Source organism: Malaclemys terrapin, chromosome 4 (assembly GCF_027887155.1).
Source record: "Malaclemys terrapin pileata isolate rMalTer1 chromosome 4, rMalTer1.hap1, whole genome shotgun sequence".
NCBI lineage: Eukaryota > Metazoa > Chordata > Testudines > Emydidae > Malaclemys > Malaclemys terrapin.
In genome coordinates this window covers 72506011-72518192 of record NC_071508.1, presented here as the reverse complement: position 1 = coordinate 72518192, position 12182 = coordinate 72506011, and the positions used below count along the sequence as shown (strand labels likewise).

Sequence of the window (12182 nt, the reverse complement as noted above, 5' to 3'; positions counted from 1 at the left end):
ATGTGGCTCACCCAGATTTCTCAGCTAAATCCCAATTGAAGTTCTTTTTATTTTGCACACACATTGTGTCAAATCTATTGGCACGCCTATGTGATTCACAAGGGCGTAATTTGCAGCTTGCTGTAACTCAGCTCAGAGGTGATGTGGGTTAGCAATACGAAGTGATTAGAGAAATTAGTTGGAGTTGGGCCTGCTTCAGCTATTGCTGCTGTACCACTATATCAACGCCTTGTTTACACTCTCAGGCTACTTGAGGACTCACTGGCAGAAGTCCTATCTCATACCACTATTTTCCAACTGTGTTTAGCTACAACATTGCAGCACTTCTTGCCACAGTCATTAATGGTCACCACCAAGTCGGGCTACCACAGCTGGATGTGATGTATGGGGTTAGGAGGAGGGTGAATTTATTTTATTTTAGTTTTCTCACTTTTCTGAGTGTCAGAACCAACACTGGAAAGAGGGATTCCTCGTCCCCATCTCCCACACACATTGGATTGCTTACTCTTTCTTTGTGTCTGGAACACAAACACCTGGATGATGACTAGAGCAGCTTATTCAAACAGATGGTGCAGAGAAGTGCAGAGAAGTACAGAGTTTTTGAATGGTAAAACAGAATTGTTAAATTTAAAAAATTAAGAAAAAGAAATCACCTGTATTATGTTTAGCGGCAGGATTGGTACAGGTTTCACTTCATGCCATTCAATCTCTCACTGTTGCCTCATTGGTTTTAAATGTGCTTTCTGACAATTGAGATTGAACAGGACATAATGGGAAAAAATATCCTTGTCATTTGGCAACAAGGGAAACCAACATCTTCATCTCACCACAGGCAGACCTCAGCCCATCTATTAGCCAGAGGTTGGAAGGCCTCTTGCGTTGCTGGAGCTGCCATTTTGCTGTGCTCTTAGAACACTTGAGAATGAAGAGCATTGATCAGTTAGGACCTTCTGGAGGTGAAGATAGCGGAGGACGACGTAAGGATCATTCGTCCGTTTTAGTTGTGTATAAGAAATTCCCCACGGGAAGCATGAGAATGGTGGTTCACTTGGCCTATACAAATAAAGCAAATTAATAGAGCCCTGCAAATCCGCAGGTATCCACTTTCTATCCATGGACCATTTCCACAGATGAAATTGCGGATGTGGATACAAATTTTGTATCCATGCAGGGCTCTGACGGTAAGAGTCGGCGGGCAGCTGTGAGGAACCGTGGTGTGGATCCTCCACCTGCCCTGGGCAGAGGGTGTGGGGGCAGGGACGGGGGCTGGGGGCTGCTCGGGCCCCATGCCCAGGGCAAGTGGAGGGTCCTCCCTGGCTCCCCACAGCAGCCCTCCCAGCTCTTACTGTGGACGGGCTGCAGCTCTGAGCCGCCCACCGGAGCCGGGTCGGGGAAAGCCGCGTTGGCAGCTGGAGTCTGGGTCCCTGCACCTGCCCTGGGCGGGGGACTGGGATAGGGGCCGGGGGCTGCTCGGGCCCCCTGCCCAGGGCAGGTGGCGGGTCCACTGCAGCTCGCCTCAGCTGCCAGCGCATCTCTCCCGACCAGGTTCTGGAGGGGGGGTGCCTCAGAGCCTCAGTCTGGCCCCTGGTGTAGAGCCCTGCAAATCCGCGGATATGCACAGATAATTTTTGTGAATTGAATGTAGATACACATTTGTGTATCCATGCAGGGCTCTACAAATTAAATATACATTTAAAAAAATCAGAGGTACAGATAGCTTATGGATATAGAGAGGTGCCTGGAAAGTTGTTTTACACTCCTATGAGCAGCTTGTACTACAAGTGCTATGCTCACTCAATTTGCTCTTCATGATATCTGCATACCTATAACACAGAGTACCAGAAGTACAAAGCGATGGCAGTTTCATTAGTTGGTATGCAGGAGGAGCACATGCAATTATTGCTTATGCATCTGAGTGCACAAATACCTCATTTGCACTAGAAGTCATGGTAACGGTGCACACAATTGCATGTTCATGTTTGAAGATCAGGGCCTATATGTCATTTATTTATTTGCAAGATTCAGTTCATAAAGAGTCCCCATATCATTAGTGCCAGCTAGTGAGATTGGCTTGTAGTCTTCAGTGCCCTAGAAATACGTGTGTTGTTGAGTAGGAGTGAGGAGAGGGAGCTATTTACAGTTTCTCCAGCAGGTTGATGGTTTTTAGTAATATACTGGCTTTGTGTGAATGAGTGAGGGATGTTGCCCTCTTGGTGCTGGCCCACAGAGAGGTTAAGGGACCTGCTACTGTTAGCAGCTAAAGGAGTTTTCCTTAAACTCAAATGGTAAAAGGTTGTGTTTAAGAAGCTGGAGGAGAACCCAAGTGTGTGATTTATCTAATAATTGGGGCTATTGCCTGAAGCACATAGATTTCATTACAACAGGAGCTTGGCAACCTCATGCTATGAACCTGAGGAGTACGACTGTTTGATGCTATTTATCCAAAAGAAAAAAAGCATCATGATAATTCATTTGAGATGGTGGCAGATTCATATTATCCAATAGGTGCCAAAAACTGCACAGCATAGCTTTGAAGGTCTCCTGCCTAAATTCTTCATAAGGCCAAACTGTTATCTGCTGAAAAGCTCCCACGAGAATGTGTGGTAAAACATCCAAGTATAAAACCAGCATTTGACATTTACCAGCATTTTCTGTTTATGGACATTCTTATGGCATAGTAGCCAAAAGACTCTGTCCAAAGACAGTGTGTAACATACAATTTTTTATTATACACTTAAAGGTGGCTGAGACAGAAAGTAATCATATGCATCCGAAGAAGTGGGCTGTAGTCCACGAAAGCTTATGCTCTAATAAATTTGTTAGTCTCTAAGGTGCCACAAGTACTCCTGTTCTTTTTATCTGAAATCTGTGGCTATGACTCAGGGTGCCACTTTCTGATTGTCTGAGGCTTAAAGGATGCATAGTACAAATTTACTATGTTTGAAATTGTAGCGCTGGAATCCCTCCAGTTATGTCTGTCAAAACTGTCACTAACTTTCTATCTGTGACTGGCCTTCATAGAGATACTGGAGGTATGTTGCACAATGAAACAAACATAATGGGTTTGAAATTGTGAGATTTCCTTTCTGCCTTAAATGTAGCGAAGAGAAGGGGTTCATTAATCCATCACTACGTTTTCAAGCTTGGCTCAGAATGATCAGTAGCTAAGTATAGCAAGATGGCACCTAGCTTTTGTCCTCTTTAAATTCAGAGCCCTTCTTACTACTAATAATAGTAATCATACCTCTTAATCTCAGTCTCTACCATTTATTTAATTATCTCTATGCATTAGGCAAACATTAGTTAATTAAGTTCCATAACAAAAGGGGGCGTGTATAAGACGGTTACTCACCGTTGTAACTGTTGTTCTTCGAGATGTGTTGCTCATATCCATTCCATTAGGTGTGTGCGCGCTGCGTGCACGATCGTCGGAAGATTTTCTACCCTAGCAACACCGGCGGGTCGGCTGTGGAGCCCCCTAGAGTGGCGCCTTCATGGCGCTGAATATATACCCCAGCCGACCCGGCGCCCCCTCAGTTCCTTCTTGCCGGCTACTCCGACAGTGGGGACGGGGGGCGGCTTTGGAATGGATATGAGCAACACATCTCGAAGAACAACAGTTACAACGGTGAGTAACCGTCTTTTCTTCTTCGAGTGCTTGCTCATATCCATTCCATTAGGTGACTCCCAAGCCCAACTTAGGTGGTGGGGTCGGAGTGAGACATTGCTGTGTGCAAAACCGCTGATCCGAATGCAGCATCGTCCCTGGACTGCTGCACTAGTGCATAGTGAGCTGTAAACGTGTGGACTGATGACCAAACCGCCGCTCTACAAATGTCCTGGATCGGAACATGTGCCAGGAAAGCAGTCGAGGAAGCTTGGGCCCTCGTGGAGTGAGCGGTGAGGTGCGGTGCTGAGACACCTGCCAGGTCATAGCAAGTCCGGATGCAAGACGTAATCCAGGAGGATAGGCGTTGTGAGGAGACCGGTGAGCCTTTCATTCGGTCGGCCACTGCAACGAAGAGTTGCGTCGTCTTTCTAAAGTGCTTTGTGCGGTCAATATAGAAGGCCAGGGCCCTGCGTACGTCCAGAGAATGCAAACGTTGATCCTGGCGAGTAGCATGTGGTTTAGGGTGAAAAACCGGAAGAAATATGTCCTGGTTGATGTGAAATGGAGAAACCACCTTAGGGAGAAAGGCAGGATGTGGACGAAGCTGCACTTTATCCTTATGGAAAACTGTATAAGGGGGCTCGGATGTAAGTGCCCTGAGTTCAGAAACGCGCCTTGCTGAGGTGATGGCTACGAGGAAGGCTGTCTTCCAGGATAGGTACTGCAAATAACTAACTAAGCTAGGGAGAGTGGAGGACAGCTATGCCGCGCTCCACAGTTCCAACGACCGTCAGGGGCGGTAAGAAGGAACTGAGGGGGCGCCGGGTCGGCTGGGGTATATATTCAGCGCCATGAAGGCGCCACTCTAGGGGGCTCCACAGCCGACCCGCCGGTGTTGCTAGGGTAGAAAATCTTCCGACGATCGTGCACGCGGCGCGCACACACCTAATGGAATGGATATGAGCAAGCACTCGAAGAAGAAATATAGGGATCATTTCGCTCCCCACTTACATGCAGACACCTCTGGATGAAGCTGAATAGCTAGATGTTCAAGAGTGCACAGCAACTCTGCACAACAGTTGAGGACAGGAACTGAAGAATAATATGGAATCTATTTGAAACTGGCATTTGGCTAGGAGACCAACATTAACATTTGTGCTTTTTGCAAAAAGTGCCATAGTAACTCATGACCACAAATGATCAGACTCTTCCTCTTGTTTTTCATTTAAAAAGATGCCATGTGTAACATTAATAACCTCACACATGGGCATTGATTCATCACTTTAAAAGAAGAGCATCCCCTACTGATTCATAACCACCACTTCTTGCAGCAGCTTGGTGGTCTCCTGTCCAAGTAAAGGCCTGCTTGGATTCTGCTTGCTTGATGAGACCACAGCACAGTACTGCCAGAGCCTGAGTAAAGTAGTAGCAGGCCTGGGTGGAGTGAGTATATGATTTAGTCCACATATTCTATTGCAGTACCTCAGCACTGAGCAGCACACACTGTTCACTTCATCTGCGTGTGTTAAATGGTTGCTCACACCTCCAGGCTAAGTCAGTTTCTGGAACTCTTTCTCTCAGACTCCAGCTAATTATCGACAACCGAAAAATTAACTTTTCATTAGGAAAACGCTGGCATCAACATCAAATGGGAATTGTGTTACACAAAGGCCACGCTTGCAGCAACAGCACATTGCACACAAATGCAACATCAATCAAATGCTTAAAAAAAAAAAAAAAAAGTAGTTTCATTTCAGGAATAAGCATTGCTGGTATCAGCCTTTCCTCTTTCTTTAAATTAAAGAGTCTCCTGTTAGTCTCAGACAGTCTAGTGCTCCATACAATGTTGTTTTGTGTTGGAAAATTCTCTTTTGAAATATTAATTATGTTCTGGCTGGTGCTGTAGGCTAACTGGAAATGATTTCCTATTTATTGCCAGAACCATTTGTCTAAATCAGGACTGTCTTTGTTTGTTTTACAGTTAAAACTAATGAAATGGCTTTATATATTTCAGTATTGCAAAAAAAAATTGCATCTTACTGATACTTTGTTCACACTGTTGTAATTTAGGGGCTGTCAGCAGTTTCCATTAAGAAGGACAATCGCCCATCTTCAGGGTTTTGCAACTGGGCCCTGAAAATCTGTTCTGGAATTGAATTGGCAAACAGGTCCTTGGCTCCAGAAGCAACATGTGTTTTAAAATACACAATGGGCAAAATTCTGAGTCACAACTGAAAGGCTTGTTGTCTCTGTTGATCCCTTTGGTGCTCCTGGGAATTATAGTGAACGATATCATGACACTGGGCAAAAATCAGGAAGGGGAAGTCACATGCTGAAAAACCACACCATCCCCCAATAGATGCGGCCCTGACCATCTCAGAATCCGTTTGCAGGCAGTGTGGTCTTCACATAGTCCTCTACTGCAGCTTCTGGAGTGGACTATAGGAGTCAGCTCTTGGTTTTCCTGGCCACAGGATCTATGCTAGTGTGGGAGCAACAGACCACCCCATTTTAGGCCTTCCACCCTCCTGCATATATGGCAACCATGTAGCATGCCGGTGCAGCACCATCCCTCTTCTAAGGCATCTCTTTGCATGCATGCTAGGATCAATAATGTATACATGGTTTTCTTTCTATGCATTTTTTTGTACCTGTAACACTTGGCAGTATTTCTTAAGGGAACTCAACAGTTAGTCTGTTAGTTCTCAAAGGTGCCACAGGACCCTCTGTTGCTTTTTACAGATTCAGACTAACACGGCTACCCCTCTGAAACTTAAGTGAACTCAGTTAGGGTATGTCTACACTGCAGTGGGACTGAGCCATCCAGCCCTGGTAAACACTTGGGCTCGCATGCCTAGAGAGTTGGGTGGACTTGAGAGCCCAAGCTGCAGCAGCCGTAACATCTCCACTGCTATTTTTAGGGTGCTAACACGAGCTCCACTACAGCAAGTCTGTTTTCTTGGGCTATGAGGCTCGCTCCCAGCTGCTATACAGACAAACTCTTTGGCATGGGACCACCAAGGGCTAGGTTGGTCTGAACAAGAACAAAAAGTTGGAAGCTTTTTGGACCTTAATCCAAACTTCCCAAGAGCTTTTAGGCTGAAGAACCAGCCTGGAAATCTCACAAAAAATGGACTTTCTCATGAGACTTCCAAGGCTTCTCATTTCCAGTTGGTGCATGAAATGGGGGGAAATGGAGGTGGGTGGCAGAAGATGAAGGGAGTGTTTACAGATTCTTGGTTTGAATTGGCTTGAGGGACAGGTGAAGAAGGTTCAGGTCAGCTTGCCCATCCTTAGTTAATTGTGGGTTTTGAAAAGAGAATAAATCTACAAGAGAAGGGGATGCAGGCTAGCTTTTTGGTTAAGGCACAGGGCTGAGAGCCAGGAGTTGTAGTCCCCACTATGACAGTGACCTCCTGTGTAACCTTAGGCAAGTCACTTAGACCTAGGACTTTTAGAGCTGTAATAACAAAATGCCAAAGTAGTAGTGTCTGGAAGGCATGGAGATTATGCCTCTTCATGAACACTGCTCAGGCATATAAAGCCTGGGGGTAAGGGGGAAACAGAGGGAGGAGTTCCCCTTGCTTCACCTGTTCAGCAGATGCAGCCATTGCTTCCCTCAGTGCAACCATCCCTGAGGGTAGGGCCTGCCTAGGCTCCACCCAGAAAGAGGAAACTTACCCTTGCACTCACCAGTACTGGAAACATGGCTATAGACTGTGATATCACTATAGGAGTTGGGACAGTTGGTCAGGTCATGATGCACAGAACTGGTTTAAGGAGATCCTGACCTGGTGAGAGACATTAATCTGTCCTGTGAAGAACCTGCATTTTAATAACAATCTGATGACGCACTTGCCCAATCTGAGGCAGGATTAGGGAGTGCATCTTGCAGTCCTTTAGAAGGAGGCCAGCAGGATTGGGCTGTAAGTGTTCATTGGATAGCACAGATTGTCAGGGCAGTAGATAGCTGGCAAAGCTTTTCCTCGGTGTGTACAAGTGGAACTTTAACACACACAAGATGCACAGTTCAGCCACACGAGTTGCACTTGCCTCTTGCTAAGGTGAATTAAATATGTAAATGAATGTTAATTTTAGGTTAAGGCTGGAGATCTGGTCCAACACTTCTATCCAAAGTCACACAAAAGAATTCCTTTGTTTCCAGAATTATCATCTGTACAGGATCAGCATTACAATTTGCAGAAAAGCCTCAAGTTGCCATAGGGGTGGGGCCTGGGGGTAAGTGGGATCAGGAGGAAGAAATGAATTGGGTACAATCCCCCTCTGCTTCCACTGTTAGGGGACAGAGCTCTGGACTCATGGTAGTTTACCAGTCCCAGTGCTAGTGGGGAGATCAAAGGGGCCCAGGAGTCAGCACAGGACTGCGTGTGCATGTGGAAGGGTGGGTGGAAGTAGGCCATGCCAATAACCTGCAGTGTTTATGCTTAAGGCCTCTGCTTATGTTTACCAGAAACTGAACACAGTTTTAGCTACAGTTTGCTTTGTAATGTTCTCTGTTTAGAGAGCTAGAGCCCTCTCTCTGGTGGCATACAGATGTTGTAGACTTGGTTTTCTAATTAGAAGCATGGCACATTCCAGAGCAGAAAGAGTGCTTGCTTTCAGCCTGGAAAGGGGGAGCTTTTTCGAGTTAAGGTGCAGTGTATAAAAATGTGATTATAGTAAATTGCAAGTGGGCTGCACACTCAAGGATTTTTTTATCCATAACCAGTTCCTCACAAACCCAGCAACTTTGTCATGTTTTCTAGTCAACTTTGGTTTAGTTTTAATATTGGTTTAATAAGATCAGAGCTGAACTTTTAGGTTGAAGATATTCTAGGACTAGCTTGTTTGTGTTGCATATTCAAGGGGAAAACTGCAAGAACAGCTACATTACAGAAAAAAATCCTGCTGGGGTCATTCTGACAACTTCTGATAAAAAGATATTCTTTACACAATTCATGGCTAACCTGTGGAACTCACTGCTTCTGATCTCAACATCAAGAGCTTCGTGGTATTTAAAAAAAAATTTAGACATTGATATGCATAATAAGAACACCCACTGAATATTAAACCCTCCTCATGCTTTTATATATGAGCCAACCAGAAACTCACGGGGTTTAGGAAGAAGCTTCCCTGGTGGTCAGTCTATTCCACAATTGTCCATTAAGCAACTCCTTTTCCCTTCCTTAGAAACATCTGGTGCTGGCCAATGTCAGAGACATGACACTGGTTGAGACAGATCTCTGGTCTGATCCAGTATAGCAGTTCCTATCTTCCTGTCCCAGCACACTTGCTAGGTCTCCTGGAGAGAAAAATATCTGGACTTTGAAAGAAATATGAGTCCTTTGGAGCCAGGAACATGTCTTAGCCTGCATTTTCTAAATCACTGTGCATATTATTGTGTGTTCATACACAACTATATATTAAAAGAAGCAGTTTTTTTCTGCTGACTAAAGCAAGGGGCTGGGAGTTGAGTCTGAGGTTCTAATCTGCCACTGATTTGTTGGGTGACTGTAGCAGAGCTTACCTGGTCTGGTTGCTGCTTCATGTTCCCTTCTTCCCTAGTTAATAAAACTCACAATCTGAGTGTTTCTCTCCCAGGCCTTCTGCCTAAGCACCTTAGAGAGTTACTTAGCCTGGGCCCCTTCTCTGGTCTTTTCCTGGCTATTCCCTGCTCTTGACTAGAGCACTCATGCTCAGGTCTGCTCTAACTGGAGTCTCTCCTCTGACTGACCCACAGACTGCCCTCCCAGCAGGCCTGGGTCTTAGTCACATGCTCCCCATTAAATGACACTTATACTCATTTGCTCCTCCTGGGGGCCGGGGCTGGGGCTGGCGGGACCTGGGCCGGGGTCTGGGCCGGGGGTGCTTGTCCGGGGCCGGTGGTGCGGGGCCGGGGGCCGGCGCCCCGGGGCCTGAGCCGAGCCGGGTGGGAGACGCCGGGGCCAGAGCCTCTTGGCCTGGGCCAGCCTGCCGCCAGAGGGAGCCACTCGGCCGGACTGGGCCACACCGCGCCCCAGCCTACCTGCTGCCTCCCTGTTTCAGGCTTCCCGCGAACATTTGATTCGCGGGAAGCAGGGGAGGGGGAGGAGCAGGGGGTGGAGCATTCAGGGGAGGGGACAGAGTTGGGGCGGGGACTTTGGGAAAGGGGCGGGGGCAGGAAAGGGGCGGAGTTGGGGCGGGGCCCCGTGGAGTGTCCTCCTTTTTTTAAATTAAATTACCTACCAAGTAGGTAAGTGGGACAAGAGCAAAGCAACTAAAATTAGAAGAGCAGCCAGCAAGCCAGCAAACCCTTTACTAGATCAGCTTTTTTACAATCTGAAGTCATTCCTTCTTGGTCACTAGGTGACCTACCTCCTGCTCAGGAGTGAGATTTAAAGCCTTTGAAAATTCTGCTCAGATCAGGAAACTTTTTTATCCCACAAGCCCTTCAAATTCAAGGTCTGCTGGTGACTTTGTGACTGACCTTGGCGTCACATCACCAAAGGAGCGAATCCCACACATTCTGGAATGAGACAGAAGCCTAGTGAGTGTTTGCTGTTTGTCTGTGGAAAAACATACCTGCCACATAGCTCTAACAGTTCTGTAGAGACCTAGAGGGCCAAATGTGTAGAAATGGAGACCTCATCTCTGTGTGCAAGAAATGTAGAGTGAGAAAAGCCACTGATATTAACAGCACAAACCATGGATTAACTGAATGTCAAGGGAGAGCCTTGAGTAAGTTTGGTTAATTGAATAATCAAGGATATTTTCAATGTCATAATGGATGGTCAGATCATTGTAACAAAGCCCATGTGCTAGAGACAACAGAGTTATTATAGCCATGTCGATCCCAGGCTTTTAGAGAGACAAGGTAGGCAGGGCTGTCCCTAGCTATTCTGGGGCCCTACGCAGGCCTCTGAGGGGGGAGTGGGCCCCAGTCCTCCGTGGGGGAGGGGCTGGCTTGGGGGGTAAGGGGGAACCACGCCCCAGCACTCACCGGCGGCACGGCTGGGACCAGGTCTGCAATTCCTGCCGCCGGTGAGTGCAGGCCTGGCCATGCTGCCGAGCTCAGGGGGGTGGTGGTGGGCTGGGGCGGAGCAGGGGCGGGAAGAGGCGGGGAAGGGACAGGGCGGGGCAGAGGAGGACGGGGGCTTGGGGAAGAGCCGGAGCAGGGGCTGGAGCAGCACGGAGCTGCACAGGGCACCAGGAAATTTGGTGCCCCAAATTTCCTGGTGCCCTACACAGTTGCGTAATTTGCATATGGGTAAGGACGGCCCTGAAGGTAGGTGAGGTAATATCTCTCTCACCAACAGAAGTTGGTCCAATAAAAGATATTACCTCACCCACCTTGTCTCTCTAGAGGCAACAGTGCATTTATTATATAAATCACTCACACATGAGGAGCTAGGACAAACCCTTCAGCTCCAAAACCACAAGCCTCAACCACTTGAGCTAAAAGAGCCCATCAGTAGCTAGGAGCAGTAGCAGGCCCCTTAACCTTCTGCGGCCCAGTTACCAGGAGGCAACATTCTTTGTTCACTCAGTCTCACGCACTGTCACATATCTCAACATGACTCCGTCTGGGGTAAACTGAAGTTCAGATAATCAGGGCTGAGCTGTCAAAACTCTCATCCCAAATCCAGTTTTTTTTACCTGTTGAACTATCAGTCAGCTGCACTCGGCTAAAGAGGCAGACTTTGCTTTTGCAGGAGGAGTTTTATCAAGAGATAAAACAGGGAGCCTTCTGGCCCGCATCCCAACAGTCATGTCTAGGAAACTGTGGAGTACATTTTATCTCACCGTACAAGATAACAAACCAGCATTGACTGTAACGGGTCTCTTCACTCTCTGCACAGGCCCTTCATGCTTCTGCCCCCGCTGATGGAGTGGATGCGAGTGGCTATCACCTACGCTGAGCATCGGCGCAGTTTAACTGTGGACAGCGATGATATCAGGCAGACGGCCAGGCTGCTCTTACCGGGACTGGACTGCGAACCACGGCAGCTGAAGTATGTGGGCTTATCTTTACAGTCAGTTATGATAATCAAAGCACTTTGCCCTTCTGTATCACCTTCCATGGGAGGATGATCTCAAAACACTTTATAAACATCACTGAATTTAGCCTCACAGCACTCCTGTGGGCTAAGGAAGTTTTAGCCTGATCTTACAGATCAGACACAGAGAGATTGTGACTTGCCCTTTGTCATGCATACCGTCTGTGGCAGAGACAGGCTGAGAATATAGGGAGACTGATTCCCAGGCCCCAGTGTTAACCACAAGATCATTCTTTGCCTCTTTAAATACCCTGGTGAAGAGCCTAAATCTAAAGTCTCAGACTTAAAGAGAGCCTTCCTCTACACAGATTGCTCATAATTTTACAGTAAGCTGGTGCTGCTAGTACTCATTTGTGTTTCATTCATTGTCTATGTTCTGCTAAGTTTACTGGTGTTAGCACTGATTTTGGTATTGTGCAACTGTTTTGTGGTTCCCCAGCCAGAAATGTACACATTAGTGCAAAGTGAATTTTTCCTCCTTAAATTAATCCCATTGCATTTAATTAATGATGACTTTGCAGTGGACACATAAATAA

The 12182-nt window shown here is 46.9% G+C and overlaps 1 protein-coding gene across 1 annotated transcript in view; it reads left to right on the top strand.

Moving 5' to 3' along the window:
- Positions 1 to 12182, top strand: part of ABTB2 (ankyrin repeat and BTB domain containing 2) — a 192645-nt gene that overhangs the window by 155973 nt on the left and 24490 nt on the right. Inside the window, exon 4 of the mRNA XM_054028399.1 lies at positions 11449 to 11601. Coding sequence (XP_053884374.1) covers positions 11449 to 11601 — 153 coding nt within the window. The remainder of the gene's footprint in view (positions 1 to 11448; positions 11602 to 12182) is intronic.